Here is a 24,025-nt window from a genome sequence, read left to right on the forward strand (position 1 = left end):
ATATATATATATATATATATATATATATATATATATATATATATATATATATATATATGCCCGTGATCAGGTACTCAGCTGGTATAATAAGTTGGCCAAAGGAGGAGATAGAAGTCACGGAGCAAGAAAGCTCCTTACCATGCATGGAGGGTATCACCCCAAGTCCAGCACCCTGAGGCTGTACGCTAAGCGGAAAGGGGCCCGGGGACTGGTGAGTGTCAGCACCACAGTCCAGGATGAGAAAACGAACATCCAAGAATACATTGAGAAGATGGCCCCAACTGACAGCGTGCTCAGTGAATACCTCAGGCAGCAGAAACCCAAGAAAGAGGAGGGAGACAAGGAACCATCATGGAAGGACAAGCCCCTGCACGGTATGTACCACCGGCAGATAAAGAGAAATACCAAGGGCTCAGAGAAGAGCTCGAGAGGATGTGGAGGGTGAAGGTAACGGTGGTCCCCGTGGTAATCAGAGCACTAGGTGTGGTGACTCCCAAGCTAGGCGAGTGGCTCCAGCAGATCCTGGGAACAACATCGGAGATCTCTGTCCAGAAGAGCGCAGTCCTGGGAACAGCTAAGATACTGCGCAGGACCCTCAAGCTCCCAGGCCTCTGGTAGAGGACCCGAGCTTGAAGGATAAACCGCCTGCAGGGGTGAGCTGGGTGTTTATAATATTTACCTTAAAATATTATATATTTTAAGGTAAAGACCCCACTTACTGAAGAGAAAACCCCAAGCAGTTTAGAATGAGTATAAAAAGCAAAATGATTATATTTTGCTGGAGGTTAAGTTGATAAGTAGAGTGGGAATAATAAAACAGTTTAAAAAGTTGAGAGTTTAGGCTCTATCGAGTGATCTTTCTTAAGATTGTGCTGTAACTTCTGGTGTGGAGTGCTTTGTCCTTCTCTGACCTGGATCATAAACAGTAAACCCATTAGAAAGAGAACACCAGATGACAAATAACCCAGCATCATGCTGAGCATTCATCTGCCGTATTTGTCTGAGTGACAAAGCAATTCTTGCTGGCAGGGCGGGTCATCTTACAGGCTTGCTATGCATGTAGCCAATACAATACACACTGCACATAACTCAGAATCAACTCCAGTGATCTTACTGATAACATCCGTAATCTATTAAGGTGAAAAAATTACCATCTATTGACACATCTATTCTTTGAGCCCCACAGAGGCTTAATTGAAATTGTCTGGAGGGAGGCACAGAGCTCCATTTTTACCCAGCATGTCTTTAAGCATTGAAGTAAGCAGTTCTTCATTGACAAGTTGGCTAAAACTCCACAACTTAACTAGAGAGATTGGACACCGCTGGCAATCTCTTTGTTCTATCTAAATATAGTGAGTCCCATAAGTCGCTCTTGTAAAAAAAAAAAAAAAAAAAAAAAAAATAGGGAGAATTCATTATTTCATTACATCCCCCTACTCTGATTTACATACACAGCAGAGGAAGAGTAGTTTTTTTTTTTTGTTTTTTTTTACCATGGCTGTTGCAAGAATCTGTTTACTGATCCCCAGCAGAATAGCAAGGCACAAAAACAAGCCAGAGATCCACGCAGTGCACCCTTCCCTCAAGAGGTAGACATGATCTCATGTTATCCATGTTTTCCCCAAAGTCATATGTGCATCATGTCAGTGAGACTCAGAGTCTGGAACTCAGCCTTTTCAGTCACTTTGTTAAATAATGTATCAAAGCGCTGAATAGAGTTAAGTTGAGATGAATGCAAGATTCAGTAATGCATCATCTTTTGTGATGTCTTCATTTGCTTGATGTTTTACTTCCCTATATGTGATGCATACTTAAGTACTTGGATGTATCTTTATATTCCTAAAAAAAACTTTCATTGACTCACTGCCACTGTACTTTGCTGTGCACTTGCACTAATAGAGCCCTTTCTTAACTTTTCTGAGTAAGTAAGTCTACCTTTGTCGAGTCAGTGTCCAGAGCTAATGCATAGCAATAGTATTCTCATGAGTCACTGCATGTTTTGATGCTTTGCACTCTCATCATATTGCTAATATTGTTGGACAGTCTAAGAAGTATGTCACAAACTATAGTTTTCAGGAAAAAACATTCAGAAAGTGGTGCTCTGACAACAAACAAAAAAACAAACTCGTATATCTGTAGAGTTGAACTCAGAATGGACTTGTATCAAACTTATACAGGAGTACCAATCATTCTGAAAGTCTTCCTGGTCACTGTTTGCATTGGAAAGGATTCCCACAATGCACTCCCAAATGATTTGCAGACATCGGCTGATGTGAGTCACCCGGCAAACAAATGTGGTGTGTCTGGGTGACCTTAATCACTTCCAGGTTCATCGAGACTCAGATTTCACTTGTGTGCCTTATTTCAGGTCATTGCCTCAAAGTCAAAGTAGGGCACAGTCATTATCTGAGGGAGCATCACACAATCATCCACACAATACAAAAAGGTCGGCACAATTCACTGAAGTCATTGAAGTGTTGTCCATTATTTCTGGGTTGGAACACATGTCTGCTCCATCACAGGGAGTGCATATCTATGGATTACAGGTAATCTAAGTTGTGCCATTCCATTTCTTTTGCTGAAAAGTGTATATAAAAAGATATATTGTGGACATTCTGTAAGATCAGTACTGTATGACACTAAGATGTTCAAATTTATGTGTACAAACTCCTACCTTTTGGTTTCATTAGCTCAAGAGAAACAGAGCACAAAATGCAAATAGAGTAAAAGCGTTCTGTTATACTTATTTTTTTAGTTTATAACACAGTCATAACACAATTATAATGCAGTCTTAACAGCAGTTTTATCTTAAAAGGTGAGTGTTAAGCACAAGTGTCTGACATGAAACCTTATCATTTTATAAAGAGTCTCTTGCCATTCAAAAAATACAGACACTGTCAGAATACTATAAAATAGTATGACTGATCTTGGGAATGGCTTGCTGCTGTTTTTGAATACTGTATGCATTGAAATTCTGTGTGCCAATTTGTGACTTTCTCACACATTACTAAAGAAGACTTTTCCTTGATTCTATTATCCTTTTGCATTTCAAGATCTTGGTCTCTTTCCTTTTCTTATTGTGGCATATGTTTCCAAGCACTGGAGCTAAAGTTTTCAGTGCTAGCTGCTGCATAATAAAAGCCGTTTCTGAAGGCATTGGGTCAAAAAGTTAAGTTAAAGGCACTGATGTGTTCTGTTTTGTTTTTGTGAACCTCAAAGAGCCAGCGACGTCTTAACTCTGGTACACGGAAAGGTCCAAGCAATTAGTCTGAGCTGCATGATGCGTGTTACCACAGCCTAGCATTAGCTTTATGTGGTTCACCATCTAATATTCTCTGTTAATGGTTCTGTACATACCTCCTTGCTGACATCAGCTTTCAAGCACATCACATTGAATAAATTTTTATTACGAGGAAGCACTTAAATAGCACAGCACAGACGAGAAGAAACAAATGCAATAACTGCATCAATTACAGCAAGTATCACACAAAGATATCAAGCTGTGCTGATAGGTGCAATTAAAATGTATAATGTTTGTGTGTCTCATGCAAATTGTTTTGAAAATGACCGTTCCCCTCAAAAGGCTTGTTCGAGAGCGCTTGACTATTTTGCTTGTGTCTGGATGAAGTGAGAGCGCACAAAGACAATCAGCATGTCATTGTGTATATGTGGATTAACTTTGCACCGTGTACATGTTTGAGTAGGATGGATTCTGGGCTGCTTGTCTTTTGTGCTTCTACACCAGACTGAGCCTGACAGCTATGCACAATATCCTGTTATAGCACACAACTGCAGAGACAAAGAAAAAAAATGGATGCAACAAATGCTTTAGTTAAATAGTCCTTCCGCTCGCATATGCCGTGCACAGTTCTAATTAGTCGATGGGCTGATCTCATTTCTTCAAATGCTTTTGTTGCAGGTGTCCAGTCCAAGCTGAGAAGATTGCCGGAGGTATTAAGTGTAGAGAGGTAGACTTAGGGAACCAATATAAATGACTTAATGGATTACATGCCATCATGCTTACAGCTTACATAAATGCTACTGAAGATATTGCAGTCCAAAAACCAAAAAAAGTTACTGTTGCTCCTTTTTTTAACAGTTAAATTGTATACTTACAATTTTCAGGGAGAAGAGAGTCTTAACATGTATTATTTTTAATATTGGCTGTTTACTGGCTTTTTTTAAATTACCTTAAAACTTTGATGGGACCTTGGCTTGTCTCTGTCTCTTTTTATAATACGTCAGCCCACTAGTGGTTCAGTCCTGAAGTGTTACAATTACCCTCAAGAACTTTCTGGGGGTTCATAGTGTGTTTGTGTGTAACCACACTGAGGAAAAAGCCTCAAAAGGGAGTGTTAATGGATTTATCACTTGTGGGAAGTCGTCTTACTCACTGGATACGGTATGTCCACTGCACCAGAACAGCAAGTGTTCAAAATGTAGTGATTAGCGCAGTGTCCAGTTAATTTTAACAGGGTTTGCAATGGGACTAATCAGGAATTAAGAGTTGGCATCTACTTTAAATCGCCTTCTTTACGCATTCGTGGGGGGATACTGTCAGGATGGGAAAAAAGCAATTGTCTGCGGTCTCCTGATTATCCCCTGCAAAAGCCTATAATCTGGCTGAAAGTACTTAAAGAGTCAAGCAGCAAAATAAACAACATTGATTATCATCCCACTGTTCTTTTTTTCCCCCTCAAAGTAGACCAAGCAGAGAGGGAGGGGGATGAAGGTTAAGGTTGTGCCTTCCCCCGTCAGCGCCATCTGCTTGGGCAAATGTTAAGGCAAGCTAAATACCCCCTCATTCCTCTGTTCAAACCAGATTATCAGCTATTCTAAGGAGGCGGACGAGCATCTTATCATCTCCCAATCTCTTTTACAAAAGCAAATCAAGAATCCTGCAGGAGGATTACCAGGATTAAGGGGAGCACAGACATAGCCTTCCTTGGACATTGTCTTTAAGTTGCCGCCTTCTAGTCTGGCCACCTTCAGCTTGCAAAAATTCATGCATCTTGCCATGACAACATCCTTAACACTGACTAATTCTCTTGAGCGAAGACATTATTCCTAGGAGTGGTTGTTTTTGTCACACGAAGTATTGTTAGTCTCTTTCAAAAAGAGTAGTGTTCAGATCCAGACAGCTGAACCCTGATTTGCATATCACCAGTCATTACATGCCATCAGTCAAGCAACCCAGCTACATTTCAGAAAAGAATATCTGCTTCGCACAATTTTGACAGCATCACATAGTATTAAACAGTGATCCATAGTGAGAAGTGGCAATGAAATAGCACAATAGATTGGCATGCAGGTATTCTACTGTATGCTTTAAAAAAAGTAAAACTATTAATTCTCTCACAATGGGAAGACACCAGCACCAATGATCACACCCGCTCCATCACAGCTACACACTTCCCAGACTGCATGCCCTGACATTATTGCATTAACAGGAAAGAAAACAAAACACAACAGCAACAGTAAACTACAATGAACACTAAAAGTAGTTAAAGAACAATAACACTAATGACCATTCACCAGATAATATCAGTGGCAAATTAGAACCCAATTTATTTAAACCATTGTCCACAGATAAAATCCTCTGTGACAGAAGATGCAGGAAAAAATCTGCTCACTGCTGCGAATCATATTTTACATCTTCTAAAAACAGTACTGTGTGAAGCTACTTGCAGAATATGACATTTGACTCCAAATCGTTTTGAGGAAAACCTTTCTTGTAGTTAAATTACACCAAATGAGATGAAATGACTCCAGCACTTTTGATTTTACTCTGTATCAGCACACTGCTGTGGCTGGTAATGAGGAACTAATTTAAACTCAAACAGCCTTTATGTGAGTGGTTTTTTTTTTTTACAGATGTCCACAACAGGTAGCGAAAACTGATAAAGAAAAAAACCCAAACATCAGGGCTGGACTAGGACAAAAAATCGGCCCGGGCATGTTGACTAGAGACCGGCCCACCAGGTATTATAGGAAAAATCATAAAGCCTTTGAATGAAAACGAAGGCTGTTGTGACAGTGATTTAAACTGTCTTGTTGGTCTATGTATGATTTCTATAAGTTGTACATCAGATAAAAACTTTGGTTGTAAGATTCAGATAATTATTTAATAAAAGCGAGATATTTTAAATGAGAATAAGAAAGAAAAGTATTTCTTTGTGCCCCCCTCTCCCTACTAATGCCCCACCTGCACCCTGGCAAAGCTTTGCTAGACCCGCCCCTGCACAGTTACCAGCTGTCAGCTACACAGAAAGGATCCTGGTGTTATTTGTCTCTCAGAAACAGTTCATAACTTCCCTTCAACTTATTCATGTCATCTAAAAGGTAAACCTGTTTCTCCATCACCTGTTCAGCTCTGATGATTTAGTAAGGACATCTCCTGGTTTCATCTTCATGTTTCCCTCTCACCAGATAACCAAACCGACATAATGACCAGCAGCTTTTACAGCTGTGGCTCCAGCAAACATCAGCTGATACTAGAAATTAATATTAAATAAATTCTAACAACAGCTGATCAAGCTTAAACGTGCTGCTGTTGTTTAGCGCGACATCTGCTGGTTTCCTCTTTCTGGCGCAAAGTGGGCGATAAACAAACAAGAGAGAAAAGCCGATCAGCTGATCATTGATCAATTTCATGATTGAATGAGAGAAGAGGCAGCTGCAGCGTAAAGACAGAGAAAAACTCCAGTTTTGTGTCTTTTTCCATTGTAGCTGAAGTACGGGACAAACTGTGTTCCTTTTCACCTCAATTTGAAACGCGTAATATTTTCTCTTTTTAGGGGACGGTTGGCAACTCTACTAACTAACCTTATGAATAAAATAAAGTTCACTATCAGTAACATCATAGCACCCACCCAGCTGTAGAAACTCCGTCATGCTAGCTACCACGCAGTACGAGTTATTGTAACTGACTGTAAAAAGTCAGCACAACGAAAATAAACTCCACCTAAACTTGGTTTAAATCCGACCCAGATAGACTGCAGGTCATAACTTCTTACCTGAAGTTCAGTTCACCTGATACTCGGACCAGCGGCCACCTCGGGTCTCTCCTCCTGCTGCTTCTCCTTTCCCTCATCCACCTGGCCTCTTGTGGCAGCTCCGCCATAGCCACCACCAAACAACTAAGTTATTTTTACACATCTGCCAGCATCTGGCCAATCCATCACCTTTCATTTTTTATACTGTTATAAAAATAAATAAATATGCCAGATGGCCAGTCCAGCTATGCCAAACATATAAAACAGAATAACAATTTTACATTTTGCCTAATCTTTACAGTACTCTTTTTTTTTTTTACAGGGGAATTAGAGCTAAGCAAAGCTTGAATCCACACGAGTACCTCAAAGAATTGTGGGATAAGGGAAATGGGAAGGCTGCTATCTGCTGAAAAATGTTGTAAAGATCATTTATCTGTATGAAGTAATGTACATTCACAAAAGATAAAATGCAATAAAAAGAATAATATAAATCAGGTCCTGATAAAGCCATGTTAACCCACCCGAAACTGTGATTTAAGAATTTTTTGTGGTCATTAATCAAAAGGCATTATTAAGCCCACACAAGCGATCACAATGGATTTCTTTACCTGGGATATTTTTGGAAATACAGAAGCACACTAACTGTCTTAAGGGCACACCAGCCAACCATATGCTCCTTGCACACTAACGGCGTCCACTGTTTTAGATCACACTTTTAACAAGGAACAAACAATTGTACAAGCAATCGATGTTCTTCAGATGCCTGCTCCACAGTCACACCTCGTTTAATCAACACAATTGTTTTCAATGAAAACAATCTCCGGGCTGTAGAGCTACTCAGTGTCTCAGAAAGAACCACACGGCAGGCTTCCACACTGATTTGATTGTTGCACACACAAAGGTAGATAGACCACTGCAGCTATGGGGGATGATTGAATTATTCAGTTTGGCAGAGATTTGGCAGCAATTGTGTGGAGTGTTGCCTTGAGTGGAGTGCAACAGAAAAAAAAAAAAAACACAGCATCTTCTTGTTTCCTGCACCACTGCACAGCACATGCATAAATAGCCTCTGCTTACACAGTCAGTTTTGCTTCAGGACAACTTCACATCATACCCTGAGCATGCTTGCTGCTTGTTAAATTGACCTACACCTCCCCAAAGACAACCAAACTATTAAATGCCTTCACTTTAACCTGTGTTATTCTCTATAACATAAAAAGACATCAAATATATGCAATACCATCCTCAGAATTCACCAATTCACCATTTAAAAAGTGAACTTACAAAGCAACTACGGCAATCATTTGGTTTAAAAATCTGTAATCTTGAATTGTAATTTTATACCGTCTACAGCGGATATCAATGATCCCAGAAGAGAACGTGAGTGACTTGTAAAATCAATGTGTAATGGTTTTTGCCTACTCAGTTACTCCTTTGCAATCTTAACCACATAAATAACAGACATGCTTTAGTTTTATGTTACATTTATTAGAGGCAAAGAACTGATAACAGGGCTGATGTACTGATTGCACTGATTGCATGCATTCTCAAGGTTGAGGAAAGTCACTGGGCCAGCTATGCAATCTTTGTCTGGTATAACAAACTTCACACATACTTTCTGAGTATTGTGAAGTATTCCCAACTAGTTATTAGGATGCAATCTTAAATAACGAAGTGAATAGCTGACATTACAGGAAAATAAGAAGCCACTGTCTAAATGATTAAGCAAACAAAGTGGAAAAAGAAACATACCCATATAATTTAATGAAGGGCATTTAGCAAGCCTCTCCACGAACATAACCACTGGCCGTATGTGTGTCTGTGTAAAGCCCAGCATGTTGGTCCATATATATGATGCTCCAGCTGCAAACGTATCATTGCATTATACAATAAGTAATCAAACTTAGTACATATAACTTGCTTCCTGGCCTGGTAAATGAAATTGAACACTGCCGTCTCATAAATCATGAATCAATATGTCAACAAAGAAACTCTGCTAATGCTTTGCTCAGTGACACGCTGTAATGTAGCTATGGGGCAAGCTTTAATAGCCATGTAAAAAGATAAAAGCACTGGATTTTGTGTGCCTTTTCTAACAACCAAAAAACAAAAAAACAAACAAAGAAAAACAGTGATTCACAGACAGAGCTAGAACCCAGCATCCACTGAATAAATTTCCTTTTCTTGTTTCTTTCTTCCTTCTTAATTTGGACTTTGCACCAAGACGCTGGAGAAAACTCCATCTAACACATACCACTCATGAACAAATGTCAATACTCATTAATGGTTGGCTGTTAAATTTATTTATGGTTCATCTGAAAACATGTATTGCCTAATTATATATGAAAGAAAAAAATCAAGCTGAATTTGTGTTCCTCAAAGAGATACATCTACCTTATTATCTATCTACGCTCTCTGTTTTTACGCCAAGACGATGCATTTATCAGGTTTACATTTATCTATTAATAGAAAGTTGACATTTATGCACTCTCCATTGGAGAACGCTTTTCTTGAGTGTGCACCACTTTCTCAAATCACCAAGGACACTTTCCCCACGGGAACTGATTAGCTCGCTTGGTTTCAAACTATGAAGTAACTCTGATAAGCAATTAAACATTTTCTGTTGTCTCGACTCAGACTTTGTTTTATGTCTTTCAAGTCTGTATTTTTGGATCAAATCCGCATAAACAGCACATAACACAATGTTTGAGCAGTGGTTATTGTACTTTCTAGCATCAGTCTCTCTCAGATGTGTAAACCCCTGTTTTCGTGCCCTACTGTACATCATAATAGCTGAGTTATCTTTATCAAATGATCATTATCAGCTCTCATGGAAGGAAGATACATTTTTAAAAAAAAGTGTCGGTCCAAAAAAAGCTCCTGTTTGGCTGTTTTCTGTCTCTGCACTTCAAAGGATGCGTTCTTCTCGAGATTTCCATAACTTATTTATCTGTAATCTGTTCCTAATTAGCGATGTAAATCATTGTTTTTTGTTTCTTTTGCCTATTTAAATGCTATACTGTTGCAAAATGTAGAAGAAATGTATGGGTGTTTTTCTGTGGCTGAAATTGACCTGTTAATGCTGCCTCAACCAACACAGCTACATATATTTTTTACAGGCCACAGCCTGTTTTACCAATACTTAATGTTACCAACTAAGTGTATATGAGAAAAACAACAAATTATTCTACAACATGTGCTGGCCTCATTATAGTCTCACTGTTCTCATCAGGCAGACACGGCATCGTGTGCAGAAAACTGTGTGATGTAAACTAATATTGGATGCTTAAAACAATGAATAAGAAGAGTCATCGAAATATGCAATACAATGCAAAAGACTTTAATAAATTTCAGAAGCGCACACATACATAAACAAAACATTTACAGTTTTCTCCACACTGGCAAATCAAAGTCAATTACAAAGATCATGTAAGGTGCATATTGTACTTCACATTGAATAAAAGTGAGGTTTCTGTCTCCCTTACAAGGACAAAAGCTTTCCCCTGCATGTTTTTTTTTTTTTGTCTTTTCCCCAAAGATCAGGCAAATCTAATTATTACACAGTGCTAGGATGCTATGTATATTTCATACTGTGGCTCCTACGCAGTAGTGAATACATTTGATACCATAATTACATGAATATACCTCCTTAAATAATAACAACCTGCCTTACAAAGAGGTGACACACATAAAATTAAAAGCTTTAAAATGGACACAGCCTGTACAACCATGACAGATCAAAGACTGGAACAAAATGAAAAAAAGGCATCTTGTCTGTGCAGTCATTTCATTTAACTATATATAGGAGGGAAAACAGCACCTACCCAAGTCAAGCCGCACATTTCTAACTGACTACACAGACTTTGTCCATTTTAATTACTCTAATTCTATGTTTATATTTCTGTACTGAAGTTGCCTTTTAGGCCTTACCTATTAAAGACGTTTAGCTTACCAATTAACAGGATTATTGAACAATAACGCTGCAAACCCATCGAGCCAGTTACTGGTGTGCATGGTAGAAATGATTCAATAAGACATAATGTGTCATGGTGGTCCTATGAGTGGAGAAAAAGTAGAAAAAAGCGTTGCTCTGAATAATAAGTATTAAGTGCATCATAGTGGATTTTTTTAAAATCAAATCTTAACTTATTGCTTGTTTTTAAACTCAATCCTGGAGTACCTATTTATTTTGGTGTTCAGTGTTGTTCTCATCAGAAAATACGTTTCTCTTTTTTTCAGTGTAAATAAGTGTACAAAGTGAAGCACTTTTTGCTTGAACCCAAGAAATATTAATGACTGCCAGAGGATTATAATTATGATTTTTTTCCCCTACCATCTGGAGTCATTTTAATATGGGTCCCAACAGTTAAATCAGTTCTGACTTCGAAATAGTAAGCGACACACAAAAGGTTAGGCTTAGTGCTCTTCAAATCTGCCCTACATAAACAGCTTTTGATTATAACCCCAGCAGTTAGTCCCTTGTGATTGTGGCTTAGCTCAAAGTATTAAACTTGTCCTACCATTTCTACCAGTGTAATAACAGCATGGCGAACGGTAGCACAGCTAAAAAGCACTGCGAATCTGTTGGTATTGTAGGGCCATGCATGCATCTGCAACATCAGCCACACTTGTCACCAACAATGTAATCAGTTGCAAAAGTGGAAATAAACGAGGCAAAGGGTGACAGACATGATACACTGTGAGCGGGCTCAATACTAATGGAAGCCTACAGATCATAGGCTTTGCAGCATAAATATATTAAAAGTCATTAGTTCCATGAGCAAGCCCAGATAGAGCAACATCAAATGATACAAAAAATAGAAAGTAGGAAAATAAAAATGGCCACCAGGCAGTTTTGAAAACAAAGCAAATAAAAGGCAATCAATAAATATAAACACCATCAACTCTGTGATAGATATACATACATACATATAAACATACTTTACAGATCTACTGACTGTATTTGACACCTATTTTACAGAGTGGGTGCTGGAGTGGGACATTTTTTGAGGAGGGTATGGGGCATACAATATCATCCCCACAAAAGGTAAATAATAGCAGAGGACTCAGTAAAGCATTTCCAACTTCCAACAGATTCACATGAAGGGCTTTGTCAAGTTTCAGGCAGCAACATGAAGCATTGTCTGTTCTTTTCTGAGACTCCCCTTCCCCCCCCACCCCCTCTAAATTCATCTTTTCGCTCAATTGTGTGAAGAGGTGTGGTTTGAGGCGGTAGAGGCAGTAAAGTACTTGTTTTCACCTCTTCAGTTCTTGCCTTCCTCCTTTCCTCCCTCTGCCCTCTCCCTCTCTCTTTTTTCTTTCTTTTCTCTCTTTTGGGAGCTAGAGATTGATTTTAATCCTGTGGGAGCGAGCTGTACCTGTGCCACAGAGTGTGCCATAGTGTGGTGGTTTCAGTGCCATCTCCTGAAATATAGAGAGACAGACAGATATAGGGAGATTGTAGTTACAATATCATTGAGCTCTGAGCAGCCTATGCTGTAGCCTTATCAGTGTGAGGATACGTTGAACACTGATTAAAGAAAACTCCAAAAAGAGTGTGGATGATATTTAAAAAAATAAAAAAAATAAAAATAAAGCATTCTTCAAGGTACGGCTGGCAATCAAGTCATTATCTTGTCAGGTTTCCTTGAAGAATGCTACAAAAAAAAAGAAAAAAAAAAAAAAAAAAAAAAAAAAGAAGAATGCTACAGGTATCACACATTTGTGCATTTTCCTGTACTTATCAGAGCATGCAATCTCATCCAATTACCACTCCCAATTTGTCTTTTTTTCTCTCCCACCACACTAGTGCAGCACTCTTCATTTCCCCTCAAAAAAGAAAAAAAAAATATTTGGATCAATTTAGGCCCAGTCTTTATTTCGGACCCTTGCCAGTGGGTCCTCTGATATGTACAGAATATTACATTTTGCTGTTCCTCACAAAGGTACCAACATATCTGCGATTGGGAAGAATCTGTCTTGATAGTGCTCACATTAACAAAGCACAGTGATCACAGATGCAATGACTCAACAATGACTCAACAGAAATAAACAAATAATAATAATAAAATGCAAAAAATGACCAAAAAACCCTACTACAAACAAAACCATAATCAGTTGCAAGGATTTGAAACTGATCACCTTGTGAAATCATAGCTTTAATGCCCGGCTGTGCACCCACTACCATTAAGCACAAACATCCTGCAATCAAACATCAAACTATAGGTGGCAAGTGTTACTGGCCCATTCCTTCCCCCGCATAAATAAAAGATTTCTGCACAAATAAGGTTTAATATTGCCTTTGTTATCCAATACATCTATAAAATATCTTTATTTATTCAATGTCCAGTACTGTGGTCATCCAATTTCTTGATATTTTGCTATATTTTTGGAAATTTATTAAAAAATGTGCAAAGATACATGGGAATACAGTATGCACGTAAGGCAAAAACAATGCTTATACAATTCTGACCAGCTTCAAAGTCAATATTTGGTATGACCAACTTTAATCTCTAAGACAGCCTGAACTCTCTTAAGTATTCTTGTAATTTCTTTAAATCGTCTCCATGAATAGTTCTCCGGGCTTCTTGAAGGACATTCAAAGCTCTTCTTTGGATGTCGGCTGCCTTTTGTTCAGTTCTTTGTCATGATGATCCCACACAGGTCCAGACTCTGCAGAGGCCAATCCATGACCGAGTGTTCCACTCTGTGCTTTTCCACCCAGGTTTATTTTTACATTATTGAAGTGTGTTTGGGATCATTGTCATGCTGGAAAATGAAGCCATTGCTATTTAGATGCTTTCCAGAAGGTATTGCATGGTGGATCAAAATTTGATGACACTTTTTTATGTTAGTAATCAATTTTGACAAGGTTCCCAGAACCACTGGTTAAAATGGATCCCAAAACCATGACAAAGCCTCCACCATGCTTTACATACATACTGACAATGATTTGAAACAAAAAAGTTACATTTGGATTAATTAATCCATCAGACCTGTCGCCACTGAGTTTCAATCCAGTTTTTGTGTAATTTGACATACCTCAATATTTGTCCATGGAGACCACTGGCACCATGTTTTTGTGTCACATTTAAGCAAAAAAGGGCCTATATTGTAGAGGCATCACTGGCTTATCCCTTGAGTTATGTGTTTTTTATGCTATAATAATAAAACATTCCTCTAAAACTGGTCAGGTAGTGGGATTTGACTGAAAAAGAGAGAAAAAAAGCAGCCAATGTCCAAAGAAAAACTTTGAAAGACCTTCCGGAAGCCTGGAGAACTATTCCTTAGGACAACTTTAAAATTGAGAACAATGTCTGGCTTCTTGGAATGAAAAAATCAAGAAATCAAGGAGAGCTCAATACTTTTGCACAGTACTCTGTGAAGTGGTACCAGAAGACACTAACAAATTGTTAATCTCAATTCCTGCACTGTGGGCGTAGAATTATGGGCCAAACATAAGAAAATATTAGCCAACCTATTCATCATGATGTCTGAGATCACTTAAGCAGGGTGGTAGTCATTTGATCTGATTCCTCTAAATCACATACGCTCACAAGTGCTCCTCATCACTGGAGGCAGATTGACCTCTAATATCGAGGGGGTAGGGGTTAAAAGAAAATGATGAGATGCATAAAAAATAGGAAGAGAAGGGAGGGAAAAGAGGAGATTTGCATTTATAGCTCTTACTGTATAATGAAGCCATATGGTGGCACAAATCTGTAGTCTCTGAAGTATTTTTACAAGCTTTAGTCTTTATCAGCTACATCTGTAAAGTCCCTGGAAACGTTTTGTTGACCTTCAACCATAATTATCTCCTCCCGCATTCCCTCTCTATTGTTATTCAATGGCTCGGCTTTTTGTCTGTTTCATTTTCACCTTCTTCTGTGACAATTAGATATTACTTTAATGCACAAAAGAACTGCGTCACTTTGGTGAAGAACAGGGAAAACTACCTATGATCTTCGCGTTTGGAGTTTTTTTTATTAAGTTAAGCTGAACAGAGAGTGAATAGCTGCCACTTACAGACCAAATGTAGTTTTTCTTTTAAGAACCACACTACAAATGATCTCTACAAGTTCTCAAACATTATGTTTATACCACATCAGATCAAGAATCATACACATTTTGAAGTGTTGTTTATAAGTGCTATTTAAAACTTTGAAAATGTAGTCTCTTTGAAGAAGCGTAAAGATAAAATCAAACAGATTCAATTTTAATAGTCCTTTAGCAAACAGGGCTGCTGGGCATCTATTGTCATATCGCTTTGGATCCTGAGGACAGGACTCACTCAAGGCTAGTTTATGGTACTCCTGATAATCTTAAAGGACAGCTGCCTTTTTCTTCTTTCTTATCAGCCTCTTTCTCAAACCAATTAGAGTGATTTTAATCATACTGTATTACGAGTGATTAACCCTTTAGTGCATTTAATTAACCTTTGCAGCCAATGATTCTCATCAGGCAAAGCTTCATGCTATTTTTTTCTATGACATAGGCTTTAAATAAGCACACTTTAAACTTGTGGGAAATCTAATGTGTAAAGTGGGAGGAATCACTTGCCAATTGCTCAAGGGGACAGAGAGAAAAAAATAGATATATTGCCAGCTTAACATCACTAAAGATGGATTGCTGAGGAAAACCAATGAGAACAATTTTTTTTTGCTAATATTGAAATATTAGTTGGATATAATACCAGAATATGAGAATATTAAACCCATGTTCTATTAGAAGTGTGGATAAATATACCTTAGAAATAATCAGATAGAACCATAGCCGAAGAGATTTGGCAGAAAGTTTACTAATTAAATATTCATTGATTTGAAATTATTTGCAAAAAAAAATAAAAATAACAATTCTTCACTCTGATCAGTAACATGAGTGGAAATCAATTTCAATCCTTGATGCATAAAATTCATAACGGATAATAATTTAGGATGGTTGAACACAGGCTGAATATTTCTGCATATTTCAGGGCAGCCACTACTTGTAAGAGGGGAAAATCATTCTGACAACTCGTCAGTGTGTCATATAAACACATTATGGATGAAATCTTTGGTACCAGGGGCATGTAGCAGGCTTATGTATAATGTACCATGGCAGAGCATAGCTTTTAACTAGGGGTTCAAATAAAAGGTGGATGAAGGGAATGACTATCAAGTCTGTGTGGGTGTCTTCATAAATTAGCCTAAGTACAATACTTCACAGGATCAACAGTCATTTGCCACAACTACGCTATGATGAATTTTAAAGCTTGCTAGATCTCAAATAGAAGCATAGTGAGAGCAAAAAGAAAGAAGTGAACCAAAGATCGAGAAACTGTGTGCAATATGATGCTAGACACAAAGAAAAGCAAGCACCTCATCAAACAAAATCAATTATTGATGCAATATCATGAAATTGACCCAGAATTGCATGAATGACAGTTGTGAAAGTCATGATCAAAACAGTAACAAAAACGAAAGCTAGTGCAACCAAGCAACAATGGGAATCATCAAAAATCTTAAAAGAAGCAAAACGAAAGACAAGGAAATGATTGGAAAAGCTAGAAAAAATCAACTGGATGTTTGACACTAAGGGAAAACTATGGCAACACACACAGATCGGTATGAATAAATTACGACCCCACGCACAGACCAATCAACCTTCATTAATTCCATCGTCAGAGTGATAGCAGGTCAAATATCAACATGATATTACTTTGTCACGTATTAGAAATACAACAACATCACCCTGTCGAACACAAACTGCAACACATCAGTGTGGCAAACCTTTGTTGTGATCCTCTCTAACGTGAGACCATTTAAAAAATGTAAAGTATTTGAATCAACATATGCCATTTATAACAATAATTGGGGTCATTAAAGTAGGACATTTATGGGCTAAATGCAACACTGGCCTGGCTGGCTTTTTTATTTTACTGCTCCCTTGGTGTTTAAGTATACTGGTCTCAAGGCTCTGCGTCACCTTGATCCTTGTGACCCCCCTCTCTCTCTCTCTCTCTCTCCCCCGCCCCAAACAGTACTCAGTCTTCCCCACAGCGCTCTGCTCTGGCTGTCAGCACAGAGCAAGGCCACCTCTCCTTACTTCTGATTTACATTTATTTCCCTTTGCCAGTTTTTATTTATTGGGGCACTTCACATTTGGCAAATATCTCTTAGGGAATCATAAGCCCTTTGCTATACCTTGGCATTCAAATGAGTTTCACTCCCACAAAGAAGCACTGGCACAGTTAAGCTAGGACTTAATATTTTCACGACTGAAGCCACAAAAATATGGGATTTCTTTATCAAGTTGTTTTAGCACATTTTTTTTCTTTTTTTGCACTTTTACTTTCACACTTGTGCCTTTGACAATGTTAGCCAAATAGTCACAGCTTCATTCATCCTAATAACTCAAATTCAGAGTTGCTGCATATCCCAGTTTGCACCGCCAGCAACTACTCCCTGTCCATTTTAAAACAGCTAGCCACTGTAGTTGTTCTGCTTCCATTGCTCAAAGATTGGATTTTGAAAGCTGAGCATGTTTTATGGTAAATGATTATACAGTTATGGTTGCATTTAAATGGTCAAAATGAAAACAGGGTGGATTAACAACAGTACAGTGGAAGGTTTGCTGCATTAATTGCAACAAATTACGTTTTCTTTCATTTTTGTTTGTTTCATTTCTTCCCATTTTTAGGTGTAAATGACATTCATGAAGACATGGTCATGGTCTGTGTAGGTAAATCCCCTTCCTTCATGCTCCCACCCACCCCCTTTAACATCACCTACCAGAGGACAGCAAGGGGAGCGTGAGTGGGGACTAGTGTGGGTGGGTTTAAAAAGGAAGTCATGAATTACCTGTCGGTTGGTGCTTTGCCCCGCAGTCTTGAATCCCCCCTGACAGCTGCACTCTGAGACACTGTATGGGTCGGAGCTAGTCGATGAGCATTTGGAGAGTGAGTCACATCCCACCACAAATGTGTTGTCCAAGGGGAGCTCCTGGATCACGTGGTGTTTCTTTGGGGCCACTGGTGTTTCGGGTTTGATTTGAAACGTAGGCTGAGGGGATGCAGATTTGTAATGCTTGGCTAAATCGGGGCTGTCAGGTTTGAAGGTGGTCGGCGTGGTTGCCCAGTTGTACTTCCCCATGGTTTGCTCCTCTAGCTCCACAGGGAGATCCAGTGTGCCATTAACATGCTCGTGCGTGGGGTCGTCAGGCTTGGATTCATCTATGGTCACAAAGTTCAGGAGGAGGCTCTTAGGAGATCGCTTCTTTCTCTTCTTCTTTTTCTTGATCTGACGGTTTTCTTGGTTAGGTGACACCCACTCTCCACTTTGCTTGCCCTTCTGCACTACTTTATGTCTGGGTGTCTGTCGGCAGCGCACTAAAGCGGTCACAAATATCACCAAGATGACAGTCATGGTCCCTGCTATGATAGCTATGACGACAATCACATATCCGTTAGCTTGAGGGGCTACCTCACTGTCCCCTATGTTGCGATCCAATGGTGTCTCCATACTTTTTCGCAGTTGCTCTTGTATAAAGGTAGCATTTGACACAGAGTCATTTACAAACAAGTGAACGAGTGCAATAGCATGTAATGACTCCGGCTGGCCTAAATCTTTGACTTTGACTACCAGCCTGTGCAGCCCCTGATCAGCTGCAACTATTTTCTCCTGCAGTGTTATGTTACCCGTTGTTTTGTCGATGGCAAAGAGACCTCGAGGGGAGACCCTAGATGTAATGATGATGCTGCTAATAAGACTGTATTGCAGTTCAGCATTCATACCAGTGTCATTGTCAATGGCAAACACTCTGGTGACCACAGCACCAGGGGTGGTGGTGGTTCGCACTAGGTCATATGAGTAATTGGAGGACGGAATGACGAACACGGGGCGATTGTCATTCACATCGACTACATTGATAGTGACCTTGGCATAGGAGGAGCTTGGAGGTTGTCCTCCATCAACTGCCTTTACCATAAAGGTGTAGGAGCTTTGCTGTTCCCTATCAAAGGTAATATTGGGTTTGATCACGCCAGTTTGGGGGTCAATGATAAAATTGTCTTTCCCATTCAAAATGGACAAAGTTACAACAGCATTATCTCCTGCATCTGCATCCGTTACTGTGATTAAACCAACAGTTCCATAGAGAGGCAGGTTTTCAGGCACATAGAAGTTGTACTCAGGGTGTGTGAAAGTTGGGCTGTTGTCATTAAGGTCCTGGACAATTAGCTTGACAGTGACATTGCTCTGCAGGGATGTAGAGCCATTGTCCCTCGCTATGACAGTGAATGAGTACCTCTCCTGCTTCTCTCTGTCCAGTCGTTTGCCAACAGAGAGAATTCCTGACCGTCTGCCAATGTTAAACCCATCAGGCGCATCAGGGCTGAGAGTATAAATAATCTCTGCATTATGTCCACTGTCTGCGTCAGTGGCGCTTATTTTTATTAACTGTGTAGAGGGGTCATTGTTCTCCGGTATGGAAAGCTGGATTTCTGGCTGGGGAAAGATGGGCGCATTGTCGTTCTCATCCTTGATTTTAATTAAGACCATAGCTGAAGTGTTCAAAGGAGGTGTCCCCCTATCCGAGGCCACTATCTTAATTGCATATTCTCGAGTCGTCTCATAATCTAGAGGAGCAGCTGTCTCGAGTAAAAACTGATCATTAAAGACAGGCTTCAATCGAAAAGGAACATCATGGTCAGTGTAGCAAGCTACTTTGCCATAAAGATCTGCATCCTTGTCAGTAACAGTAATTAGGGCTATTTTGGTGTTCAGAGGTGCATTCTCAGACAGCAGAACAGTTCCATTAACCAGGTTGATAATGTAGCGAGTGTCTATAGAGGGAACATTGTCATTAATGTCTGTTACATTAACAGTCACTGTGGCTCTGGAAGGGGTGGAGCTGCCATCACTGGCCAGGACAATGAGTTTATGAACAGGAGTTACCTCCCTGTCCAGTGGCTGCTTCACAGTGATAAGTCCAGTAGAGCTGTTGATGGCAAAGTGACGTTTGGTCGAGGAAGAGATCTGGTTGCTGAAGGCAAAGTGGATCTGCGCATTGGAACCCAAGTCTGCATCCGTGGCATGAAGCTGAGCGACCGATGTTCCCACTGGTGCGTTTTCTGGTACTGTGACTTCCAGCTCACTGTCCTTGAAAATGGGGCGATTGTCATTGACGTCAGAAATGGTGACTTGGAGAATGGCTGTGCTGGATTTGGGAGGGTTGCCACCATCCTCCACCTTTATCTTCATGACAAAGGTATCCTTCTGTTCACGATCCAGGTTCTGCTGAACAATAAGCTGCGGCCACTTGTCACCTTCGGGCGTCTCAATGATGTCTAAGCCAAACTCACTGACACTCTGCAAAGACAGGACAATATATTTAATTGTAGGTGTTGATTTTATATACCTATTTGAATAATGGAAACAAAATGAAACCAGCTTGTTAGTGTTAAATAGCATTTTACATGTCCACTCATTGTTTTTAACTTCAAATGACATTTCTTACAGGATTTTATCCTTAAGTTTTTGTTTCTTTGTTTGTTTTTTAGGGGCTTTCCCCTTTATACTGTCTGGCACAAGACAGTGTGAGTTTCATTTGGTGCAAAAATTGCTAAGCCACTTCAATAAAACCAGACTCGACTGATATATTAGTACCATAACTAAGAACATCACATTTTGACTTGGGTAATAACAAAGAAATATGTGATAACAATTCCAAGGCATCCTTGGGCATTTTTGTTCTTAAATTGCAGATTTTTCAATTATCTTATAACAACAAACATCTTGTTGAGGTTTCTCCTTAGGTTATTCAGGTTCCTTTGTAGCCCTTCTTATGCATCCTGATGAATGTCAAGTTAAACAGCCTGGGAAATTCTTCAACAAAGGCAGCTGGCTCTTTGCTCTGCTCTGCTCATCTCAGTTGGGTCCCTGCAAATGTGCAAACATGCTAATCATCAGCTTTTTTTCAGGCTTTTTGTTTTGACACTTTCTAAACACATCCCAAAAAATATATGAAATACTTGGTAATAAATCCTTTTCAAATGACCATTTTTTAGTAAATGATCTGTTTCGACTAACTACTACTTTAAGAGATTTGTTTACCTTTTTATCCTCATCATCCAGTTTCTGCTACTATCAATAAAATCAGACTTCACTCAACCTTTCTGTACAGTCTCAAGTTAAAATAAAACAGCTGTCTTTATAAACATTTAAACTTTGACATAGGAGTGAGAGACAGCCAAGAATGGAGACACACCAATAAAGCACTTGCACACGCCTCAAGAAGTCTCTATACATAAAAAGAAAGACAGTTAAAAAGTCTGCATATTAGAAATGCTTTTCAGTCAGGAGGAGCTAAATCTAGGCAAAAGTAAAGCTGGAGGGTGATAAAAACAAATACAAGAATAATCCACATGATAAACCCGAGGATCTGGCACTCAATGCTAAGAGTAATTGCCTTCCACCCCCCTAAAAAACTAGCATTAATGTTCACTATTTTCGTAGTCCTGACAAATACATGGTATGGATCCATACCATAGCATACGAGTATGAGGGAGAGAGGGAAAAAAACAGAGAGTGAGAGAGAGAGAGAGTAGGGGGAGGAAATAAGAAGACGATCAAGCCCATGAATGAGCTGCATGCACATTATGAAACAAAGAAGCCCTTTGAAGCTCTTTCAGTCAGAAGCAGTTTCATGGTAAAACAAGAAAAAGCATCCTCTTTAAAGAGATAAGCTTCATGCTGCACATAATGTTGGAAGAGATTACTCTGTCTAGGCACAGCTATCAAATGAGATTAAGATATATACATTCTGCTTATTCAAGGGAGAAACACTTCAACCAAATTGTGAGCACAAGAGTCCTCAGTAGGTTTCAACATCTAGAACTGTCCTTGTGCCAACATAGCTTTGTAGCCGACACAAGAAAACGTGCAGCTGCAGCATGTAAATTATTGTGTACTCTGAAAAATTGCTTGCAGAGGGAATGTTGTCAACATGTCAGTGATTGACAGAACTACTTAAAACAGCCAACACTGCAGCAATGATCTTTCAGACCTTATTTTGTCATCCTTCTGGCAAGCAAAAGTCATATAGGGATAAGCAGACATTGCATATAAAACTCTGCGTGGAACTGTAGAAAAAAAATTGCCTTATGGATAAACTCTGCTGAATCTTTATGTACCCAGCAGAAGTATTTCTAACTGAAAAGTCCAAGACAACATTCTAGGGGCTGTATTGTTAAGCACTACTCGAGCTATACAGATCTCCTCAATCCTCAGTCGTTTGAATAGTTTGCAGATTCGGCACAGTATAGCTGCACGCTGATATTTTCGCAAAGCCCGATGTTAATAGTAGGATGTCGAGTTAGCATGTGTCAAAGGGAATGCTGCACAATGATTTATAAGCCAGCGTTTCCTCTATGCTTTTGTCTTTTTTCCACACAATTTTACAACTGACAAGGCAGCACTCACCGCATTTCAATAACTTGGGGAGAGCTATCTCTCAGGCTGTGCATCCTCCTGAATGCAGAATTAGTCTGGTGGATTGTGATAAGATCTAGGGCAGGCTAAGAAAAGGCCAAATACTAGCATGAATCACTCACTGGAAACCTTAAGGCTGAGTGAGAAGGACAAAGCTCTCTAAACGGTCAAGTGTGCACATTAGACCATGCCTTGCTCTGCCACCTCACATATTCCGTACAGGTACATGTCTTCTTGAACTTTGATGACTTGCCTTTCATCCCACATTACAGGGCCACAGGTTCTCTGGAAGCCAAGGGGGGGATTAGAGCACCGTATATGTGAGGTTTGTGAAGTACAAAATCTAATCAGAGTTGGCTAATTTAAATGAAAATGATTGAGGGACACTGACAGAAGCAGAGGTGGCAGATGATGAGGGAAGGATGAATCTGAACCCCATTTTGCCGACAGTGCCTCAGATTATCAGTAGATGCATCTTTCACTCAATTTGATGACCTTATTAAAACTCAGAGGAGACTCAGATTGGGCTGTGAATATATCAGGAAGACTCTAGTCACGGTGATGCCCATGGATGGGACTAAATAGGCAGAGGTATTCATCACAAGCTATAGCACCTCTTTATAATGCTGATAGAAACTCTCTCTCTCTCTCTCTCTCTCTCTCTCTCTCTCTCTCTCTCTCTCTCTCTCTCTATCTCTCTCTCTCTCTTCCTCATTCTTTCTCTCTATCCCTCATCCCCTTTTGCCCCTGGCCATGATCTCATGCATATAATTAAGACAAAGGAACCTAGGAAGTGTTTGCCTCTTTTCGTCAACCCCTAGAAGAAGAAAATGTGTCAAAATAGGATGCTAATGAAAAGTAGAAATGCTTGAGAGTAAGTTCTCCACCCAAATATTCAATGCCTATAGGCGCCATGCAATGAATTAATCACATTTTTCTTGCTACATGGGAATGAAGCTTGAATAAATTTTGCATCTTCAAATCAGTTTGGGAATGAATTTGGTCAGGCTCAGACTTGGAGTACCAGAAAAAAAGACTACTCCGCTTCAAATCTAAGGTATATTTCAGTTAGAAATGTAAAAAAACAAAACAAAACAGTGGATTGGCCTTGGAAATAACTTCAGACAAAATATGTTGTTGGAATAAGGTTAAGCATAAATGCCCTAAATACAGACATTGTTTTATTAGTGGAACATAGTCAAGCTAGTGACAGAATCAAATTTAAACTAAATATATTCTGTTTTAAATCTACTGAAAGATGCTGACGTGAATGCAAGGGCACATGTCAAGTACCAAGCACCGGAATAAAGAACGGTGCCAACTTTTGAAATTGTAAAAAGCGAGAGGAAAACAAACGCTAAAATCTCATTTAGTCCTGAGTACGTTTCTGTGTTGACCCGACTTATCCTGTGAATATGTAGTGATCAAATCTCCCTTCGTGGGGGATTCTTCTCCAGTCATGCATGTGATTACTTTCTCTGACCTTGACCATTTCTTAGGACAACTTCTATTCAATTCAGGTGACGTAACACACCGCTGCACTGATGGTGGAGTTTTGCTCAA

General features: G+C 39.4%; 1 protein-coding gene across 2 annotated transcripts in view; it reads right to left on the minus strand.

The window, feature by feature from the left end:
• Positions 1–24,025, minus strand: part of pcdh11 (protocadherin 11) — a 138,133-nt gene that overhangs the window by 104,228 nt on the left and 9,880 nt on the right. The window contains exons 3-4 of one of the 2 annotated variants that reach the window (XM_086258007.1): positions 17,834–20,341; positions 12,189–12,419 (exon numbers count right to left, since the gene is read on the minus strand). In XM_086258007.1, the coding sequence (XP_086114133.1) occupies positions 12,336–12,419; positions 17,834–20,341 (2,592 nt within the window). In that variant the 3' untranslated portion in view covers positions 12,189–12,335. Of the gene's footprint in view, positions 1–12,188; positions 12,420–17,833; positions 20,342–24,025 lie in introns of those variants that run through there. The other variant, XM_086258001.1, reaches the window with a different exon arrangement.

Source organism: Aulonocara sp. 'chitande type north' Nkhata Bay, linkage group LG2 (assembly GCF_057382095.1).
Source record: "Aulonocara sp. 'chitande type north' Nkhata Bay isolate Kocher_YH1m ecotype deep benthic linkage group LG2, A_spYH_male_GT1.1, whole genome shotgun sequence".
In the NCBI taxonomy this organism is placed as follows: domain Eukaryota; kingdom Metazoa; phylum Chordata; class Actinopteri; order Cichliformes; family Cichlidae; genus Aulonocara; species Aulonocara sp. 'chitande type north' Nkhata Bay.